Source organism: Sus scrofa, chromosome 13 (assembly GCF_000003025.6).
Source record: "Sus scrofa isolate TJ Tabasco breed Duroc chromosome 13, Sscrofa11.1, whole genome shotgun sequence".
In the NCBI taxonomy this organism is placed as follows: Eukaryota; Metazoa; Chordata; class Mammalia; order Artiodactyla; family Suidae; genus Sus; species Sus scrofa.
In genome coordinates this window covers 162,581,605-162,602,995 of record NC_010455.5, presented here as the reverse complement: position 1 = coordinate 162,602,995, position 21,391 = coordinate 162,581,605, and the positions used below count along the sequence as shown (strand labels likewise).

General features: G+C 36.9%; 1 protein-coding gene across 10 annotated transcripts in view; it reads left to right on the top strand.

Moving 5' to 3' along the window:
- Positions 1-21,391, top strand: part of EPHA6 (EPH receptor A6) — an 876,888-nt gene that overhangs the window by 842,727 nt on the left and 12,770 nt on the right. For all 10 annotated transcript variants that reach the window (XM_021070704.1, XM_021070710.1, XM_021070703.1 and 7 more), the window contains 3 exons: positions 1,517-1,666; positions 17,365-17,558; positions 20,046-20,117. In XM_021070704.1, coding sequence (XP_020926363.1) covers positions 1,517-1,666; positions 17,365-17,558; positions 20,046-20,117 — 416 coding nt within the window. The remainder of the gene's footprint in view (positions 1-1,516; positions 1,667-17,364; positions 17,559-20,045; positions 20,118-21,391) is intronic.

Sequence of the window (21,391 nt, the reverse complement as noted above, 5' to 3'; positions counted from 1 at the left end):
TAGATGGCTATAGATACTCAGTGTTGAAATATTAAAGTTAGTTTGGCCCAATTTTTCCCCAATGGGATATATTTGCTTCTCTATACCAATACCCCATCATACTACTATGATAACATTAGTTGTTTCTATGTGCTTAATAACGTCGGGAAGAATCTCTAAACCTATGTCTCTAAACCCTGGGCTCACACCTCACCTGTAAAATAAGGAGACCAAATTAAAGGTATTTTCCCCAAGATTCCTTCTAACAGTTCTTTGCTAGAAGTCTTTAAAAAGAGCATTCTGTTAATGTTCCCATTTGCCTTGTGAAACCTAACCATTCCTATTTCAGATGAATCTCTTTTCCCATCAAGTAAATAGTATTTATATTATTAAATAAGTAGTGTTTAGATTATTTGATTAACAGCTTCTCTTTGAAGATGTTAGCCCTAAATTCTTCAAGGGCCTGAGAGTGTACCCTTTATTTCCCTCCACTTCATTCACCCTAACACCAGACTTTGAGTACAATGGACGATTAGATGATGTGACTGTGAAAGTGCAGATAATAATGAAACAATTCCATCCTGACGTGTGTTCTGACTATTGAAAATCCTTTGCTGGGAACATAAGCTGTCTCCTCGGGGGTCAGAGACAGAAGTCTGGGAGCAGCTCATTGTTCTTTTCCGCCATCTAGTGGTGCCATGGTTACTCTCTTTTGCTCACCTTGCTCTTCAGAGCCACAAAGATTTTAAAGATTGTAAATCAAATGGATGAATTGTTTTATTCTTGTCATTACAGTAAGAAGGACTTAAAGAGTACTTTGAGAGATAAAATGTAATAAGTATTGATTAAAAATATAAATATAACACAATAGCAGACTTTAATACCTAAGCAGTATAGACTAAATTTGTACAATTTAGTCCCTTCAATATGTTCACTTATTACACAGAACAAAAATATAAACTAAAGTGTTCTAAGGAAATATTATCTTTCTAAGAGGCTTTTGTATAATGCTCAAGGATTTTTAAATTTCAAATAAGCATAGTTGAAGCGGGTGAAAAGGACTAAAGGGAAAGGAAATAAAAGTTCTGATAAACATTGAATTGGTAGAGAAGATCTCAGTTCTGTATTTAACCATTTGACTTCAATTAAATTAGAACCTATTGTCTTTATTATTTATACAGGTAATACGTTTAATGAATGTTGGGCAATATTGAGTTTTAATGTCTATAATCTGGAACTTTGTTCAAATGACATGATAGTGAATTTAATTGTATGGTTCCAAAGTGAAAATACATTTCTCTAATGAATGAAATAAAATGTTTCTGAAGTGTGATTTCCCGTTAAACTGTTTTCACTGAATGACATAGGAAAAATATTTCTGACATTTTAACATCACTCTCATTTTCTTTTCCTTTAAAATGCCAGTGCTACTATGCAATATTTGGTTCTTTCTAATAAAATGTATTCAGTAGCAATGCCACTTCAATCTTTAATACACTTGTGACCCAGTTGAAAAAATTTTCAATTTGTTTTCTAGGGTGGGAAAATACCCATAAGATGGACAGCCCCAGAAGCTATTGCCTACAGAAAATTCTCTTCAGCAAGTGATGCATGGAGCTATGGCATTGTCATGTGGGAGGTCATGTCCTATGGAGAGAGACCTTATTGGGAAATGTCTAATCAAGATGTAAGTGCCACCCATAGTTATACAGCCAGTTTGTGCATGCAAACACATTAGCATTGATGGGGAAATGTGTCTCTTGCCCTCACTCATATTAGCATTTATCTTCCAAAGAGTTGTTTAGGATCTGTGGCTGAACTTGAGAAGCTAAGTTGCTTTTCACTCTAAGGTTTATTTGATGTCATAAGGGCCAGATGACAGGTTTGTCATGCAAGTACCTGATCCATGTTGTCTGATACTTCCACACACGTCATAGGTCAACAGCCTTGACCTACAACTAACAAAAAAATAAAGAATAATGTTTACCTTTCCTTTCTTCCTTAGGGCAATTTACTGTACCACTGTAAAGAGCAAATTAATTTAGACTAGATATTACTTGGTAAGATAGATTGAATGCTTTCAGGCAATGTATTATCAAAATATGCCATTTAGTACGGTTCTTTTGAGATACACAACCCTTGATGTAATCTGTTTCTGTTTTATTTGTAAAAACTACATTGGTGGTTCATAATATTGTAGAATTGGATAGTTAACACGCATTTGACCTCTATGGCCTGTACAAAGTCATAGAGACAGTAATCAAAATACACTAGTGTCCCAGCAATGCAAATAAGTGTGCTGTCATAACTGAAAACATCTTTATTATCCCACTCCCTTGCCTTGTCTCAGAATTCAGACTTTGTCCATTCATCTGCCTTCTTCAGAGTATCTAATGGTTTCTGAGATGATGGCAATGAAAAATTGGCTATAACAGGATTCTGAACGTTCATAGGTAGAAACAAAGACTATGCGACTATAGAAAATCCCTCAACACAGTCAACTCTTGTTACATCTCTTCCCTTTTTTCCATTCAATTGCCTGGGCTGCCCCTCCACACCTCATACTCCATCCCGACCTCAGGTTGCCCACGTATATTAAGGGTTGGTTCAGTGACAGAGAAAGCTTATCTTTTGGGATTTGTGTGTGTGTCTTTTTAGTGCCACAGCCATGACATATGGAAGTTCCCCGGCTAGGGGTTGAATCAGAGCTGTAGCTGCCAGCCTACACCACAGCCACAGCAATGCCAGATCCGAGCGAACCTATACCACAGCTCACAACCTATACCACTGGATCCTTAACCCACTGAGTGAGGCCAGGGATCAAACCCATGTCCTCATGGATACTGGTCAGGTTCATTACCTCTGAGCTATGACAGGAGCTCCCAGCTTATCCTTTTTGAATGCTAGGCACAAAGAAGACTGGGTTTTGGTTAGTCAGCTCACTATGACTACTGTTTCTCCCTGCAGTAGAGCATTACTTTTAAAGCTGGGTCATGTCATGCTCCATCTTATGAGTGTCTACTCTGTGGAGAATGCCAGGTCCAGACTTAAAGGCAGCAGGTTCAAGGTCATAAAACACTGCTCAATCTTGCTCTTTAAAACACATCAAAATGCAAAGCCAGGTGGCTCAGTCCTATAGAATATTTGCCTTTAATTACAGAATGTGCCATAACCTGCAACCTCTGTTCCACTCCCAATAGTTAGACTTATGGATCCAAGTCATTTGCCTAAAGTTTACTGTTCTTCAGTGAATTTTATTTGAAAGACTTCATTGCTCTTTTCTGCCTCTGGGCCTTGTTTGGGGTAACTTATGACCATCTCTCCAGCTCTTCTTAAAATTGGATCCAGAAGCAGAAACTTGTCCCTTCTTTCCCAGAAAGAAATCATCTTTTTTTTTTTTTTTCCAACCAGTTATCCAAGGTCATAGACGCTTTGGATCAATCACCATTGTTCTGCTCTACTCTTAACCCAAGATAATGCTTGCCTGCTTGTCCTATTTTGACGTGGCTAAAATAGGCCATTCAAGCAAATCTCTAGAATAAAAAGGTCCTCCCTCAGATGAGTTAAAGTCTCCACGGCACAGAAGAGCCCTCAGTTCAAGTACCCTCTTTAACTGGTGCTCCACCTAATCCTTGTCTTAACCTGTTCCCTGTCAGACTTAAAATAAAAACTGCCTAACTCAGAGGACTCCAAACTTTACTAATAATATATCCTTGCCAATAAAAAGTTTTGAACATTCACAACTGACATATTTATTAGCATATCATGTATAAGTACTGCTGTATTAATCTATTCATTTTTCATTAAAGAGTGTTTATTGATGCCTTCTCTGTTTCAGAAACTAGAGATACAACAGGAAACAAATGTTATAACTGAAAGGGACCATAAAGATTATATAGTCAAACCCACATTGAACTTGTTTATGAAACTGAAGCATAGAGACGTGACATGATTTCCCTAGAATCACATAGTCAGTGCTTTGACAGTGATGTCAGAAGACAATTTTAGGGAGTTCCCGTCGTGGCGCAGTGGTTAACGAATCTGACTAGGAACCATGAGGTTGTGGGTTCTGTCCCTGCCCTTGCTCAGTGGGTTAACGATCCGGCGTTGCTGTGAGCTGTGGTGTAGGTCACAGACGAGGCTCAGATCCCTCATTGCTGTGGCTGTGGTGTAGGCTGGCAGCTACAGCTCCGATTAGACCCCTAGCCTGGGAACCTCCATATGCTGTGGGAGCAGCCCAAGAAATGGCAAAAAGACAAAAAAAAAAAAAAAAGACAATTTTAATAACCTGTTATAAGTCACAGGCAAGGAGAGGAGAAGAGGAAATAACTGTGTCTTTCATGGTAGTTTAATTACAGTCCACAGGCCAATGATTTCTTGCCCTCATTACATTATTCTATATTCTAGCAAAAAGGAAACAGACTTTCAACAAAATATGTAGTATGCGATTTCCCATCATGGCTCAGTGGTAATGAATCCAACTAGCATCCATGAGGTTGTGGGTTCAATCCCTGGGTTAAGGATCACACTGTTGCAGTATGGTTTACAGAAGCGGCTTGGATCCCACGTTGCTTTGGCTGTGGAGTAGGCCAGCAGCTGCAGCTCCTATTTGACCCCTGACTTGAGAACTTCCATATGCTGCAATTGCATCCTAAAAGGCAAATATATATATAGAATTATATACATGATAATCACTGCTTTGATGGGTTGGGAATCAAGAAAGAAGGATAAGAAAAGCTAAGAGTTTGATTTTATATAATATATACTATCAAATAATTCATAAAAGTCATTCTGTTATGATCATAAAAGTCATAGTTATTCTTATTAGACATGTCATAGTCTTCCTTATAATAGGATGAGACAAATAAACATAAAGGAAGCTTCACCATTTTTGCTGCTTCCTGGATTATCATCTTATCTCCTGGGTACATTGTACCACCTATTTGGTAACCATGACCATCATTTCAGAGACTATAATTCAACCATGAAAGTGCCTCAGCTGCCTAACCAATAAATACAATCAATGGATTAAGTTAAATTATTTTTAATACCCCTTTAGGTAGTAACATGCTATGGTTTTATAATCTCTGGAGAAATAGCTATCATACTTATCTAAGCAAAGGAATGACTCAGATTTTTCTTTTCTGAAATTTAGGACATTCCTGAATCTCTGTGGAGGTAAAAGAATTGGATAGGACGTCCATAGAGCAGAGCAGGTTCAAGTGAAGATATCAGACCACAAGATAGATTTTCTAAGAGAGCAGCCTCAGAGAGAAAAAGCTCAAATGTGTAGTTTCCAACATAGACCCCCGTGTAAATTGTTCTTAATTGTTGCCTACAGCATTCCAAATCTTATTGTCAACTCCTCCCCTCTTGGCTTTTGCTCAAGCATTTATCCAGCCACTCTGGCCATATGTATTCATGATCTGTGTCCAAGATGACCATTTAGAGAGCCTTTCTGTCTATTAAGCCTCATTTGGCCACAAAGACTATGTTTGGAACCAGGAGAAGTTGCTGCAGCCAGGAATAAACTCCTGACATTAAGCACTTCCTCATTCTTTCAGGGTTGCCAATGCCCACAGAACAAGGCTAAACATTCCCTCCACCTAGAGCTGGGTTGTTTTTTAAGGGCCAGGTAAAGGCTCGGCTGGTTATTTTCATGGTCTTTGAGTGGCTACCAAAGAATATAAAGCAGGAATCTGAAAATAGGAGGAGAACAAACAATTCTGGGGGGAAGAAAGCCAAACTCTTGAGGCCTTAAGATCAATACAAGAGGAGAGGAAAGTACTAAAAGCTAAAATCTTTCATGTATCTTATGAATATTTTTTTCTGGTGCAGTAAGAGAGTTCAAATTCTGTTTAGCTTAACATATTGGAAGTCAGCATATCTGTGACAGATCCTGTAACCAGAATTTCTGTTCAGAAGTAGAAATAGTTTAATCAAAACTTTCCAAGCTGCTCTCTCCAAATACTGGTTATTTGCTATTTCTCCTGTATTTCTCATTTATTTGGTCAAAGTACAGTCTGTGTTTGACTTTTTTCAACCAAGGTGTATTTTAAATAAGGAAAGTAATTTTTAGACCAAAATTCAACTATGTTCTCTTTGAATATTTTATATTTTTATTACATTTTGGTGAGTTTAATTTATGGACTTAGTTAAATATGGAATGTTAACATGCCTTGGATTTCAAGTGAGTTTAGGAAATTTCAGATAGTGTTTATGAAATAGTCCCTCCATTCTGCAGACTATGTCATATTTTATTACCATGAACAAGTCTGAGTTTTCATAATCTGTTTTAGTGAATAAAATGATGAATTTCCCAAAGGTCAGTGGTAATATACATTAGGGAATGTACATAAGGAAATGAAAAAAAAAAAAAAAGAGTGCACAGGACTAGTCCATAAAAGGCCTACCAAACATAATAGCAGGTGCTATCTGCTTAGCCATTCAGCAGTTACCAATTAAACACATGCCAGTCACAGGGCATGTGGGTGAGGATGTGGAACTAGTATACCCAGCCCTCACTCTCAAGGCACCCTCTGTAGGTGAGGAGATGGAGTTCCCACATAAGTCTTGCCCCTGCCCCCAAGTAGAATGTATACTCCTCAAGGGTAGACCTTAGGCCTTCTACCTTTTCCTTTCGAATATAAACAACATTGTGTGAATGCATCACGTGAATAGTTATTTTTTAATACATGCCAAAAAAAAAAAGCATGGATACTCTATTATCCAAGGTACTTTTGATTAAAAATGACAGAAACCCAACCTGAACTAACTTAAGTAAAAATAAATATTTTTATTCATCAAACTAAGAAGATAGTTAAGCAGTGCTCTATCTTGGGAATCATTCAGGGTTTTTAGTGCCTCCCAAGCATTATATCCTTTGACATCATTTTCTCTTATTGCTAAGGTCTTCTGTGCTTTATTCTTCTCTAAGCTCCAGGGCTCAGCATTGCAGCATGGCAACCTCAGCAGAATGAGACCTTTTCTCTGTGAAAATTCATATACTAATCCCAGAGAAGACTGGTTGACTCTGTTAGCACCCTGCCCAACTCTGAACCAAAACCATGCTAGGAAATTGATACTGTGATTGGCCCAATGAGATTTAGGTACCAGCCTGTGCCTTTGGAGGTGGGTGATGCACTGTGGTTGGCAATCTCCCCATAGTCACATGGAGTTAGGGAGGAAAGGAAAGCGGTTGTGCTGCCATAGATATACTATATTGTTATTTTCTGCACACAGTTTTCAAGAGCAGCTTTCTTTACTGAAATGTCAGATGACACCAAAATATTAACACTGTGCTTCATTACATTCTAGTGAGGCAGCAGGTGTAGTGGAAAGATCATGAGAACTTTAGAGCAGAGTCTCAAAACCTCAAAACTATTGTTAAGCCAGATAATTGTTGGGAGAGGCAACTGTTTTGTGTATTGTAGGATTTTTAATCCATCCCCTGGCCTCTACCCACTAGATGCCAGTAGCACCCTCCCAACTGCAACAATCAAAACTGTCCCCAAACATTGTCCAGAGATAAGGTATTAAAAAAGTCACTCCCTGTTAAAAGCCACTGCTTTAGATCTAGAAAGATCTGGGTTCAAATCTCAACTTTGCAAGTCACTGGCCATGTAAATTGCAAGTGGATTAAGCTTCCTGAGATACTGTCTATAATGGTTCAAAACACTCGATTGCAGGGTTTGAAAGAATTAGAGGTAATAAATAGAAAGTACCTGGTACATAGGAAGTACTTAATTAATCAATGGTAATGATCATAGCTTGCAATTTCTGAATTATGAGCCAAGTTTTATTATTTATAGATTATTGGCTCATTTAATCTTAAAGTAATTTTCTAAGACAGATAATATTTTTACTCCCATTTATAGGTAAGAGGCTTTCTAGACAGTTTAAGCAACTTACTCAAGCTTCCTAGCTGGTTAATGGTAGAAGTGAGATTGAAGCCTCCCTATTTACTCCAAAGTGCATGCTTTTACCCTCAAAGCTATGCTGTATACTATAGTAGTCTAATTTTCAAAGGATTCTTGTAACACACAAGCTCTACGTAATGAGATCAAAGCATCTTTAATTATGTATGCCACTCTGTCACATAAATAGTGTTTTCATTGTTTCCTATTAGCAAAAGAATGTGAATTGACTCACTGTTGTTTGGAACTATAAATCTTTTCTGCCATATTTTTGTCTCGATGCTAACATTTATAAAATATACTATATTTATTATATTTATTAAAAATATTTAAGGCAGTAGCTTAAAATAAAATTCTAATGATTGACATATTTAGCCCATTTTTCAGAAACATGTCATATGCACATTTAAGGTGTACAGTTCCTTGCTGTTTTCTAGCATTTTTTTTTCTTTTTTTTAAGGTATTGCAGGATAATGTTTTATGTTATTTTCATCCAAGTTCAAAATAATTGTTTACTATGTAATAGGAGCACATTATAATGCTAGGAGATACATGAGCTCCAAAGATGACACCAAGGGCCCTGCAGTTCTTCCAACACTTACACTCTGTAATGTGCTTAACCAAAGAAAATGCAAGCAAAACAGGAACAGCAGGCAACATTAAATAACCAAATCCCCACAGAGCTAATATGTAAGGAAAAAACTAGCACCATATAAATGAGAGGTGACTTAGCTCAAACTAATGATCTGAATGCAAGACTGGAGTCTTGGGTTTTGTTTGTTTTGTTTCTCACACACACACACACACACACACACACACACACACACACGATGCTCTTTAAAAAAAAAAATTAAACAAAAAGAAAAAGAGAGAGAGACAATTCGCCTTGAAGCAATTTGAAGCCCAGATGCTTCCTGGGTATGGTATCATTTAGGCATATGTTTCTAGGCTAGTTCAGTTTCCCAAAAAGAGAACCACTATCAGAGAACATCTCATTTGAGGTTTACTAGGAAACAAAATGCTGCCTCAGTGTTTTTGTATTTTTTTTCTCCTTACTTTTCAAAAGCTTTTATATAATAATGAGTTTTGCTTTAGATTGCTTTCTGAAGCCTACCTGAAGAAAAAGATTACAGTTCAGCTCTAAGGTTTTTTTTATAGATGATGCGGTTGGAAATAACCATTGACCTTATCTGAATTGATCCCTCTTTTTAAAATTTGAGGAGGAACCTTTTACCATATTTTTTATTTGTCTTTGTAATTCCATAAGCTTTCTAAATTATAGGCCAGTATTTCAGCCAAGAATGGTGGATGTGTAGAATCCACTTACCTACAAATGCAATATGGTTTTATGACTCAGAAAGTCCAGTCATTTCCAATTTTTGTCTCTGATTAGATTTTCCAAACTCTACTATATTATGTAATGGTCCTTGTGTAATGTTCTGTGTAAGATACAGTAAATTGCTAAAGGCCCATTCCCATTATTTCAACCTTCCATATTACAAAGGGGATTTTTGTGCCTATTTGAATATGTTTTATACCAAAACAAATTTTAAAATAACCTTCTTTTTCTCAGTTTTTCCATAATTCCTACTATTGGTATATAGGCAGTAAGAACATTTTAATTAAATAAATACTAATTACGCTAGCATGATGCATGTCTGTTACAGAGTCAAGAGTAATAAGGGATATTAAGAGGTTCAATCAATCATCATTGTAAATAATTCAAATTGTAAAGTTCCAAATAGAAGAAACTAATAACCAGTATGCTACTACCACAGGGTAATTTTCAAGGGAATTTTTTTTAACTAAATGACCACAAAGCTAGAAGGAACATGCCAGCAACATTTTCATAAAAAATTAATTATGCCATCAATTCTGTTTGGAAGAAATTTATTTATGATCTTTTGCTCTTATAACTTTTAAAATTGTTTGTTTTATTTATTTATTTATTTATTTATTTATTTATTGTCTTTTTGCCTTTTCTAGGGCCACTCCCACAGCATATGGAGATTCCCAGGCTAGGAGTCTAATCAGAGCCATAGCCACCAGCCTACGCCAGAGCCACAGCAACACAGGATCCAAGCCGCATCTGCAACCTACACCACAGCTCACGGCAACGCCGGATCCTTAACCCACTGAGCAAGGCCAGGGATTGAACCCACAACCTCATGGTTCCTAATCAGATTCGTTTACCACTGAGCCACGATGGGAACTCCAATTTTTTGTTCTTCTTAAAACATATTTACAAAGACAGCATATTAAAATCCCCCTTTCCTTTGTACTCATAAGCTATTTTTCCATACATTTAAATATTTTTAGTGGGCCCAGGAAATATATTATTAAAGTTAATATATTATTAAAATTGCCTATTAACCTTCTAAAATTGAAATATTGCACCAGTGAAGAAATATTTGTTTCTAGAGGGTACTTGGGGAAATGGGCCCGAGTTTTAAGAACATTATCTTCTTAAAAAAAAACATTATTTCAGAAAAGTAGATTTGGAATGTGTCTTTATATTTCCCCTAAGTATACTTTGTTGGAGGGAAATTGACATAGTAAAGAATATCACAGCTCCTCATGTCTTCCTAGTCTTAGATTACCAGGATACACTCTGGCCCCATCTAGATTTTTGTCTCTCTGCACCTGGAGCTCTGTAGAAAACAGCCCTTTCAAAGGAAGCCAAATCTAGGTCTGGAGGTTACAGAACTTTGAGATCAAAAGATGTTACTAAAGGCTTTGCAGATTAAGCCTTCGGTTTCACTGACTCCAGAAACATAGCTTTTTGAGGTGAAACATACCATTGCAAGCACTGAATCTGGTTTCCTTTTCTTTTCTTAATGAGGAGACTAAGGCTTGCCTGAGAACAGAGCTTGTTAGTGACAGTTTAAGAGTCCAGTGGACTTCAGGTGATTCCTTCACTAATGCTTTTTCCACTACTTAAAAACTGAAGCATTGTTGCATAGAAGGTGTTAATCATCTCAGCCTCAAGAAGTGTGACTAAAGATTTTCCAGCCATAAATCATATTGTCAGCAGTCTTTTAACCTATGAGAGTCCATATTTCATATTTTTGCCTATTTTGTCCACTCATTCAACAAACTGAAAGGTGGTAACCTACTAAGGGCAACCACTCTCCATTTTTATAGATTCTTAACATTCTATTGTAACTTACTTACAAAAAATAAGGTTGGAGAACTATCTAAAGAGTAGGGTTTTAAGCAATTCTTTATCCTGAAGTTAGAAAGGAAAGCTTAGGCTTCCATTCCCTAATGATTTACAAATTATTAATTAGCCTTTGAAAAGATACTTACTGTCTATATCTTATTTTTTCACCACTCTACCCCCCCCCTTTTTTTTTTCTTAGTGTATACTGAATCTCCTTCAGGTCTTGATTCCTTTTCACCGAATTATACATTTTGTATGTTGAAAAATACTAAGAAAATAGGTATAAGATTATAAATGTTATCTAATTATAACCACTTCTTTCCTTTCTTTCTTCTTTTTTTTTTGCCTATGTAGACACAACCTTTATATTTCATATCAGAAAAACACATTACCAGTGTTTTCAGTATTACTGTTTTATAGATCTAAATGTCCTAGTATCCATAAGTAATTACTAAAACAAAAGGTAAGTATATACTGAGAACCTTTGCTTTGCCATCACCCTTCAACCTGAAACTATATTCATGATGAATATTTAGAGGGAAGATAAAAATAAAATCATTTCACTTTCCATTACTAGTGTACATTTCAGTCCTTGCTAAAATTTTTGAGACAATTTCTTTTAAAAGAAAGTATGAATAACTAAATTCAATGTGCTTGTTTTGGAAAGATGTTTAACAGTCTTATAACATAAAAATATGATTTCCTACACAGCTCAAGCAGTCCTTGTTCAATGGTATTGTTCAGGAATATCTCAGTGTCTTCATATTGACTGTTCATTTCATGTTTGCCTAGTTTAATAAAAGGTACACATTGCCTGCTTTAATTCAGAAACCATCAACGCAATTGGAAAACACATCAGATTCAGCAAGAGCCAAACAGTCTGCTATGTGCCCCACCTGAGCCTTATGTTAATTCTAGTCTGCTAAAAATTGCTGTATCAACGACAAGGAACCAGTGTGATCAATGTAGAATAACCAGCCAGGTTTTAGATAATAATTTCTGATGGAATCTAATTCCTTCTATCCCTGCATAGAAGTTATCACTGCAGTCATTTTCATATTTTTCCACTTTATTTAATTTTCTTCTTACATTTTTAAATAAATGTAGAACTCTTTTCCAAAGGATGACAGTCTACAACTATCATAAAACCAAACTGTTAACAAAATTCTCTATAGTTAATCATCACCGCTTTATATTCTAAAACAACAAAACTCAATTAGTCTGTAAAAGCAACCCATATGCTCCTGGCTCCATGTCAGTTCTTGAGTAGGGAATCAGAAATACCTCTGGAGTTCTTGCTGTGGTACCATGGGTTAAAGATTCAGTGTTGCTTCAGCTGTGGCACCGTTGCAGCTGTGGCTCAGATTCAGTATCTGCCCCAGGAACTTCCATATGCCACGGATGCAGCCAAAAGAAAGCAAGCAAGAAGGAAAGAAGGAAGGAAGGAAGGAAGGAAGGAAGGAAAGAAAGAAAGAAAGAAAGAAAGAAAGAAAGAAAGAAAGAAAGAAATATAAATACCTATAAAACAAAACTCTTCATAGAAGACATATTAATAAAAATAAAGATTAATATACAGCATTCATTGGTCACATATGTGACAATTGGAGCTCACTCTTTGATTTGACAAGGCATTGTTTTAGATGCTGGAAATACATAGAAAAAAAGAAACAGTCACTGCTCTTAAGGAATTTGTCTTGCCCAGCTGAGAGACTCCAAGTGTTTTATAGTGGCCAAAGCAAGGGATGTGGCCAGACTGGGGACAGAGAGTCAGGGTCATGGTGAGCCAAGGCAGAATCTCAGATGTGGGGGAACATGATCCCAGTTCCACTTCAGCAGGATGACTTTGGGTGACTGTGGGAGATGACTGAAGGAGGAAAATGGGAGACAAAAAGACTAGTGAGGAGGCTGTTTCAGTAACCAAAATTAAAAATAAATTGTTTGAAGAAAGGGTTAAAGTGGAGCAGATTTAAAACATATGAAGGTGGTGGAATCAACATGTCCTAATTTCATTTTGAGCCTTGGGGGAAGGCGGAGGCCCAAATGACTCCCTGACCTCTGACTTAAATCACTGGGAAAAGAGTACTACCCTTTTCAAAGGACAGAAATGCCAAAGGAAGAACAAGGTAAGTTTTGAACAAAATAAATCATGGCCTCTGTATGACAACTTTATGAAATGATATACCCATAGGCGACAAATGTAGAAATCCAGAGAGAAAGCTGAGCTGGAACCATAGTCATGAAAGTCATTAGCAGGTAGGTAAGAGTGAAAGCATGGAGTGTATAAATGTATAAGAGAGGCTCAAGTTCTAATAGTGGGCATGAGAACAAGTGAGGAATGTGGCTCAAAACTCAGGATGGACTTTTCTCTATCATTATCATGATTCAGAAGCTCCCAAGATGACAACATTAGTCCATTCTTCAGGGAATTATTAGCTATGTGATATTGACCCAATCTGTTCATCAGTTTGAGCTTCAGTTTTCTTACCTACAAAATATGTATAACCATACTCACACAGATATTTTGAGACTAAATAAGGTAAGCTATGTTAAAACACCTAGCCTGTAAATTGGGACATAATAAGCTTTCAAAATTTTATGTATTTCTTAAATCTGAAACCAGAAAGCTCATAGAAAATTTAGCTCTTGATCACTCCAACCCCTAAATGGCTTCTCCTCCTTTATCATCTTTACTAGTTGACCAAGCCGGAGACCTAGAAATCATTCTTCTCTTCCTCATTTACTTCCATACCTAATCTCATCCAAATCATGCATTCCTGTCAAATCATCTACTTCCTCAACCCCACAGCCTTAGCTTCCACTAAGGCCATCCAAATCTCTCACCTGGATCACTACAAGCCCCCCTCCTAACCTCCCATGCCGTCCAATGCATTCTTCACACTGCAGCCAGAGTGAGTTTCCAAAAGACAGATCTAGTATCATTTACTTGCTAACACCCTTTCTCCCTTGCATAAAGTCTGCATCGAGAGCATGAAAAATCATTTATGATCTCAAGAAACAAAGTTTTACTTAACCTTCCAGCCCTAAATCTCACCATTGTTCTCATGCTTGTGCTTTGAATCCCTCTTGGGTAGCTTGAGACTCCAGGTCTTCTAAGAACTGCTCCTCTATCAAGACAAATCCCAAAATTTCTTCTAATAGCTTTTGTTTTGGTCAGTAACATTTAGTAATGTGTCAGGTACAATACTAAAGGATGAGAATGCAAAATGTAGACACATAATTCCTGCTTTCAAATGTGTTTAGCCTTAGAGGAAAAACAGATGAAAAATTATAATACATTGTAATAAATGCAATAATAGAATTGTGTACAGGACTCAGCATGCAGAAAAGACTCTGTTCAGCCAGAGATTACATTTTGCAAATGGTGATGTAAATATATTTTTGATTTACCCAAAATATAAAACTTAGGATACAAATAAAAGCATTGAAGTCCAATTAGCAGATATATGAGAAAAGATAAAATGGTAATCATCCTGAAATTCTATAGCTCCTAAAATTGTAACAGTTGCTATAAAATTGGAGAGGAAGACATCATGAGAACTGAAAAGGATTTCTGGGGAATGGCTGGAGGAAGAGTGTGGCAGCTGAAAGGAACTAAGTTCAAAATTCCGCTGTGCCACCTCTGCTGTGTGAATTTAGGCAAGTTTCCTAACCTCTGTGTCTACATTTTTTCACTTAAGAATAGGGATAATAATAACTACTGCAATGAGTTATTTTAAACAGTAAATGAAAAATGTGCAAAGCAACTAGCACATGATTTTTAATAAAGGCAGCTAAATTTTTTTCTCAGACTATAACTTCACTTGTCATCTATCTTATTCTATATACTTATACTTAAATTAGGTAACTGTGAAATTGGCTACAGAGCTCTCCTGGGTGGAATGGGGGGTGATTTTAAAGTCTTTCTATAATGGAGATCTATTCTGTTTTTCTTAGTTACTTTTCAAAGCTGTCCACAGTACTTTTGATGCTTTACAAGCATTTTTACACACATCCTATTGTACTAAAATGTGTTGCAAAATGCCTTAAAATCCATGCCTAGTTGGTAGCAAAAATAATCAGAAAACAGACAAGAAAAAAATCCTTTTCTTTTATATATATATATATATATATACATATATATACTGATTTTTTTTTCCACTATAGCTGGTTTACACTGTTCTGTCAATTTTCTACTGTACAATGTGGTGACCCAGTTACACATACATGTATACATTCTTTTTCCTCACATTATCGTGCTCCATCATAAGTGACCAGACATAGTTCTCAGTGCTACACAGCAGGATCTCATTGCTAATCCATTCCAAAGGCAATAGTCTGCATCCATTAACCCCAAGCACTCCATACATCGCACCCCTCCCCCTCCCCCTTGGCAAACACAAGTCTATTCTCCAAGTCCATGATTTTCTTTTCTGTGGAAAGGTTCATTTGTGCCATATATTAGATTCCAGATAGAACTGAGATTATATGGTATTTGTCTTTCTCTTCCTGACTTAATTCACTCAGGATGAGAGTCTTTAGTTCCATCCATGTTGCTTCAAATGGCATTATTTTGTTCTTTTTTATGGCTGAGTAGTAGTCCATTGTGTATATATACCACATCTTCCTAATCCAATCATCTGTCAGTGGACATTTGGGTTGTTTCTATGTCTTGGCTATTGTGAATTGTGCTGCGATGAACATGCGGGTGCATGTGTCTTTTTCAAGGAAAGTTTTGTCCAGATATATGCCCAAGAATGGGATTGCTGGGTCATATGGTAGAAAAAAATCCTTTTCAAGTACAGAATATACAATGAACAGAAAAAAGCTAGTATCCTGACAAGTTAAGGTATTCTGGTCACAAAGACACTAATGGGATCATGAGAAATTCTCTATTAACTAAAAAAACACAAACTTAGCTATTGAGAGGTTCCTGAAGGCATAGTATTGCTTCTTCTTACTAACTGCTCTCGTAAAGTATAGATATTTTAGAGTCGTGCAAAATAATACCAATTAATAAAAAAATTAAAACTGCGTGTATTTTTTAAAAATCATAGAAAGTTTGTAGACAGTACTACAAAAAAGAGAGCACCAATAGCAATATTTACACTTGCATTTTTGTTTTTCTGTTGTTGACATAGGGAAGAGATGAGGTTGAATTTGCTTATCTTTAAATATTTGTCTGTCCCTCAATTTTCTTATATCAAAAATGAGGGGAAATAAACCCTTTTCCCAAAGATGCTAGAGGAATAAAGAAGTACATGAATACCTTCAATAAAAAATAAGCTCCATAAATTCCAAGTCCATTTAATTGCATTGTTAGGAAATTTCCAGTGGACCATATATTATCTTGTATGTGGTTTCCTAAGCACAAATATATTTAGTCATCTTGTTGTTACTCTTAACTTTGGCTTCTTTATAGAGATTCCCCTAGAGTTACACTGTCCCATAGTGTAGCCACTTGCCACATGTGGCTATTTAAAATTTAATTTCAATTAGTTGTAATTAACTAAAACTAAAAATTCAGTTCCTTGGTCTTATTAGACACATATTAAGTGCTCAGTAGCCACATGACTACGTGCTAGCACGTTGGACAGAAAGAATATTTCCATCATCATGGGCAGTTCTGTTGGAGAGTGCTGGCCCAGAGGTTACTCAGGCTGAATGTCCTATTGTTCTGTGGCCTTAAGCTAGGCATTGATAGTATTTCAAAGATTGTATGACCTTAGAAGTTAGTAAATGACTTCATAATCATGTCATTGTCAGATTAAGGGAAAGCCAGAAGGAAGTTAAGAGGAATCAAACAGGCAATAAAAAGGAAAGAAGGACTAATGACTACAAAAAGAATACACACTGATATTATTATAAAAGAATAAAAAAAATTCAAGAATTTACTGCTTCAGCAGTACAATTTTACTTAAAACATTTGTCATACATGGTTTGCTCTGAATTTATCTGTCTTAGGCTGACTTTCTCATGTCCTAAGTTTCAAGACAGACCAGCTAATCACACAAAAAACTATTTCTGGACATTGTAATGAAATTTAACCTCCCATCTGTATACCACAAGTTTAAAAAACCTTATTTTCCTCTCAGAGGGGTCAGCATCTGTCAAGATGCTACAAAAATACTTGCAATTCTTGTCCACAATATTTGCGTTTATCCTTGTCTGGACCACATGTACTCATATGTAGTTTTCATGCTTACCAATGTTTTGGCTTCCACTTCCTGTTTAAAAAGAATTATAACTTAGCATATGTATCATTTGTCCCCAAAAGTAAGAGAATAATCTGTGTATGTTTGCCTTTAGGTCATTCTGTCCATTGAAGAAGGTTACAGACTTCCGGCTCCCATGGGCTGTCCGGCATCTCTACACCAGTTGATGCTCCATTGCTGGCAGAAGGAGAGAAATCACAGACCAAAATTTACTGACATTGTCAGCTTTCTTGACAAACTGATCCGCAATCCCAGTGCCCTTCATACCCTAGTAGAGGACATCCTTGTGTAAGATGCATGTTGATTTTTCCACTTGACAATCATAATTTCTTTCAAGCTGTAGGCAAGACTAACAGTTAAAGAGGAGAAAGTTTGCCTTGATAACTGTCTAGTTGTTGACCTTTTAGAATATCTTGTATAAACCATATTTTGTCAGCTGAAAAAGCAATTTATTAACATTTTTAAAAATGATTTTTTTCCACAAGAAAATAATTTTCCCTTTTCTCTGTATCTTATCTTTCTAAATCACTTTTTAAATATTTTTTTTCCTGGTTGGGTCTATGGTATTTATAATTCCTTTCTTTATTTATTGATCCTTCCTTACCTTTATAAGTAGAATTTGTGTGTGTCTGCAGCCCCTTTAATTTTCTTGTCCATTCTATATTCTGTCCCTCTATTTGAAATGGCAAGCAAGACAGGGGCAATTTGTGGATCAGCCAGGAGCAGGATGTTTCCTGCTGATATGATCACACCCAGATGTTGTTACTTTCCTTTGCTGAAACCAGAAAAAGACAGATGACAAGACAAGAAAATGAGGGCACTCATCCACCATTTTATATAAGTCAGTAGAGCTGAGAAGATCTACTCACTTCTCTCTGAAAAGCAATTATAAGAAGAAAGAGAGTAAAAGAAGAAAAAAACTACCATCTATGTCTGAACATATTACATTTAAAGTATTATTAAGTTGAAAAGATATATCCTTATTTAGACCAAATTGGGCTTAAAAAAAAGCAAAGCATTTTCAAAGCTCACTTTCCTGACTCAGGGGATGACCAATAAGATATACAGATGTTCAACTTTAGGCCACAAGTTCAAGTCAGTGCAGGTCTTTAGTGACAATAAGGCCAAAGGCTCTTCAAGGACTACTTGAAACTGGCCTCAGTTCACAGCAGGGCATATAAGAGTTCACCTCTAAATCACTAATTGGCAGCCTCAGTAAAGTGAAGCCAAGCATGAAATAGCTAGAGATTAAACTCTTCCTCTAGTCCATCTTGGGTAAACCCATCCAACAAAGGAAGCTCTAACAGTGAGGGTGGGGGAGGGGCACTTTGGATTTTATCATTAAAAAAATGGGCAGCTACTGAAGGATTTTTAAGCAAGAGAATGACATGGTCATATTTGTATTTATGAAAGATCACTCTAAGGCTGATTTAAATGAAAGTGCAAAGCAAGGATCAAGACTGGAAGCAGAAACAGTTATATGTTTGTAGCAATCCAAGCTAGGGAAGGTCAGGCCCTGACTTATGAAATGAAAGTAAGTTTAGAGTCAGGAGATCATAAAATGGATTTATTATTAGGCAAAGAAAATTAATGTGTCTTGGTCATTTGCTGAATGCAGAGGAAGGAGGAGAGAAAAGAATCAAGATTATTTGTCAGGTTTCTTTCTTAGACAAGCTGGTTGACAGCATTAGCACTAAGAGAGAGGGGGGAGAAGGACAAACTTTTGGAATAGAAATGAGACCATTTTGAGCACATTGAGTTGAAGATTCCTGTGGGGCATCGACGCGGAGATACTCAATAGGCACTTATATTTAAGTAGGTTGAACTCAGTTAAAAAGATCCAAGCTAGGCGTTCCCATCATGGCTCAGTGGTTAACAAACCCAACTAGTATCCGTGAGGATTCAGGTTTGATTCCTGGCCTCGCTCAGTGGGTTAAGAATCTGGCATTGCTGTGACCTGTGGTGTAGTTTGCAGACGTGGCTTGGATCACACATTGCTGTGGCTCTGGTATAGGCCAGCAGCTGCAGCTCTGATTCGACTCCTAGCCTGGGAACCTCCATATGCCACAGGTGCAGCCCTGAAAAGGCAAAAGGCAAAAGGCAAAAAAAAAAAAAAAAAAAAAAAAAAAAAAAAAAAAAAAAGATCTGGGTTAGAAATGCAAATTTGAAGGTCATAGCCATATTGATTGTACCTGAAACATACTTAAGATAACCCATGGAGAATATAAGGAATGCAAAGAAACAGGAAAAGGATGCAGCCCTCTGGAACACCAAGATTTAAGAAGTGAATTGTAGACATGTACTGAAGGATACTGCAAAAGAAAAACCAGACAGGTAATGAGGAAAGCAGGGAAGGAGCAGTATCCTAGAAGCCAAAAAAAGGAGATGGTTCAAGGAGTATCATGTCCAAGGCTTCACAAATCTCCAGTAAGATCAAAGTGAAGCATGTCCATTGGGTTTAGCAACTGTGGATTAGGTGTTCATAACTGGCCTTTGCAAGAGTGTTTTCAATAAAGTTGTGTAAGACAGACTCAATGGAGGAAGAGTGAATATGAGGTCAAAGAAAAGAGTAGTAATACAAAGTATCAAGTTGGATATTGTTTTCTCAAGAAATGTCTCTGAAGGGCAAGAGTAGTTAAAGAAAATGTTTCTTGGGTTTTGTTTTTTATGTTTTATTGAAGAGACCAGCATGCTTTAATATTGAGCAGAAAGAGCTATAGAGAGGGATCATGGAGTGACTATGAAATCATTTAATCTGGACCTCTTGTGATATAGGGTGAATGGAATCCATAGCCAGTGTCCGCCAACAGAGCTCTCTGACTGTTCTATGGCTGTAGAAGCAGGCAGGTAAGAGCCTTCTTTTTGAAGAAAAGCTAATAAAACACTTTCTTCCCTGCTTTTTCAAGATAATGAATGTTCATCATGTTTGGAAAATAATGATAAAGAATCTAAGATGAGAAAATACCCGAAAGTCCAAATGACCGAGAGATAAAGTCTATATGAGGGCTGGTGTCTAAGGGCTAGAAGTTATGGTTTAACAATATGTGCAGAAATCCAGGACCAGGCCAGAGAAAGGCAGGCTCATAATGACACTGTCACACGGAGGCCAGGAGTTAGATTCTATGTAAAGCTGGCAGTTTGATTCAGTTCTGAAGTCTAATCTCTGGGAGACCAAATGGAAGTTTTTGTAACTGATCTGCTATTCCTGTTTCTGACAAAGACATACGTACTACCGATTTTGTCCTTAATATATTTCTTGGGGGAGGGAACAAAAGGAACCAGAGTCTTAAGGGTATCAAGCCTGAACCTTTATTAGCATTCTTGTTTTCAAATCAGCCTGAGTGAGCTCCCCTTGCGTGTCCCCTGGCCCCCAGGGTCACCCACACACCCTGATGCCAGAGCACTGAGCCTGTTTAGGGAGAAGAGACATGGTAGATTTAAGGATAGCAATGTTATCTACAGAAAGCCTGATTTGTTTTATGCTTACAAAACCATGACATTGCCCTTCCATCCCCCACATTCCACAGCCCAGTCATCCATCCCAGAGTGATACTGAACCAAGGAAACATGATGGGATGTAGATAAAGTCTTTCCTCCCATGTATCTCTCAAGTAGGTAGAGGAGGCTAAGAGTGTAATCCACAGCAACTCTTATTAAACTCTCCTGCAAGCTCCTTTTCTCTGCTATCCCAAAACTTCCAGAGTTCTCTCACCCTCCTCCACGAACTTAACTCTCTCACCCACTAGGTCCCCATGGTTTTTTTTCCACTCTAATTTCTTTTCTCTCAGGAATTTACCTGAGAAGCTTTTATCCAGACTCTTGATAGAGGAGTAAAAGGGAAAGAAGTCAAGGTGACACAGAGGGAGGAAGAAGGCTGAGAAACCCACAGCTTAATAACTTTATACTAGCATATTAGAAATTTCATAAACCTTATATCTTTCATTTTTCTTTCAAAATATAGAACATCCAATAGAAAAAAAAAAAAAAACATTTGTCAGAGAAGGCTTTTATTATTTGGAGCAACCACTCCAAATAACACTGACATTCTTGTGCCTAACACACTCCATGGAGATTATTCAGAGCTCTGTAAAGTTCCCAACCTCCTTGCTTTCTCTCCTACT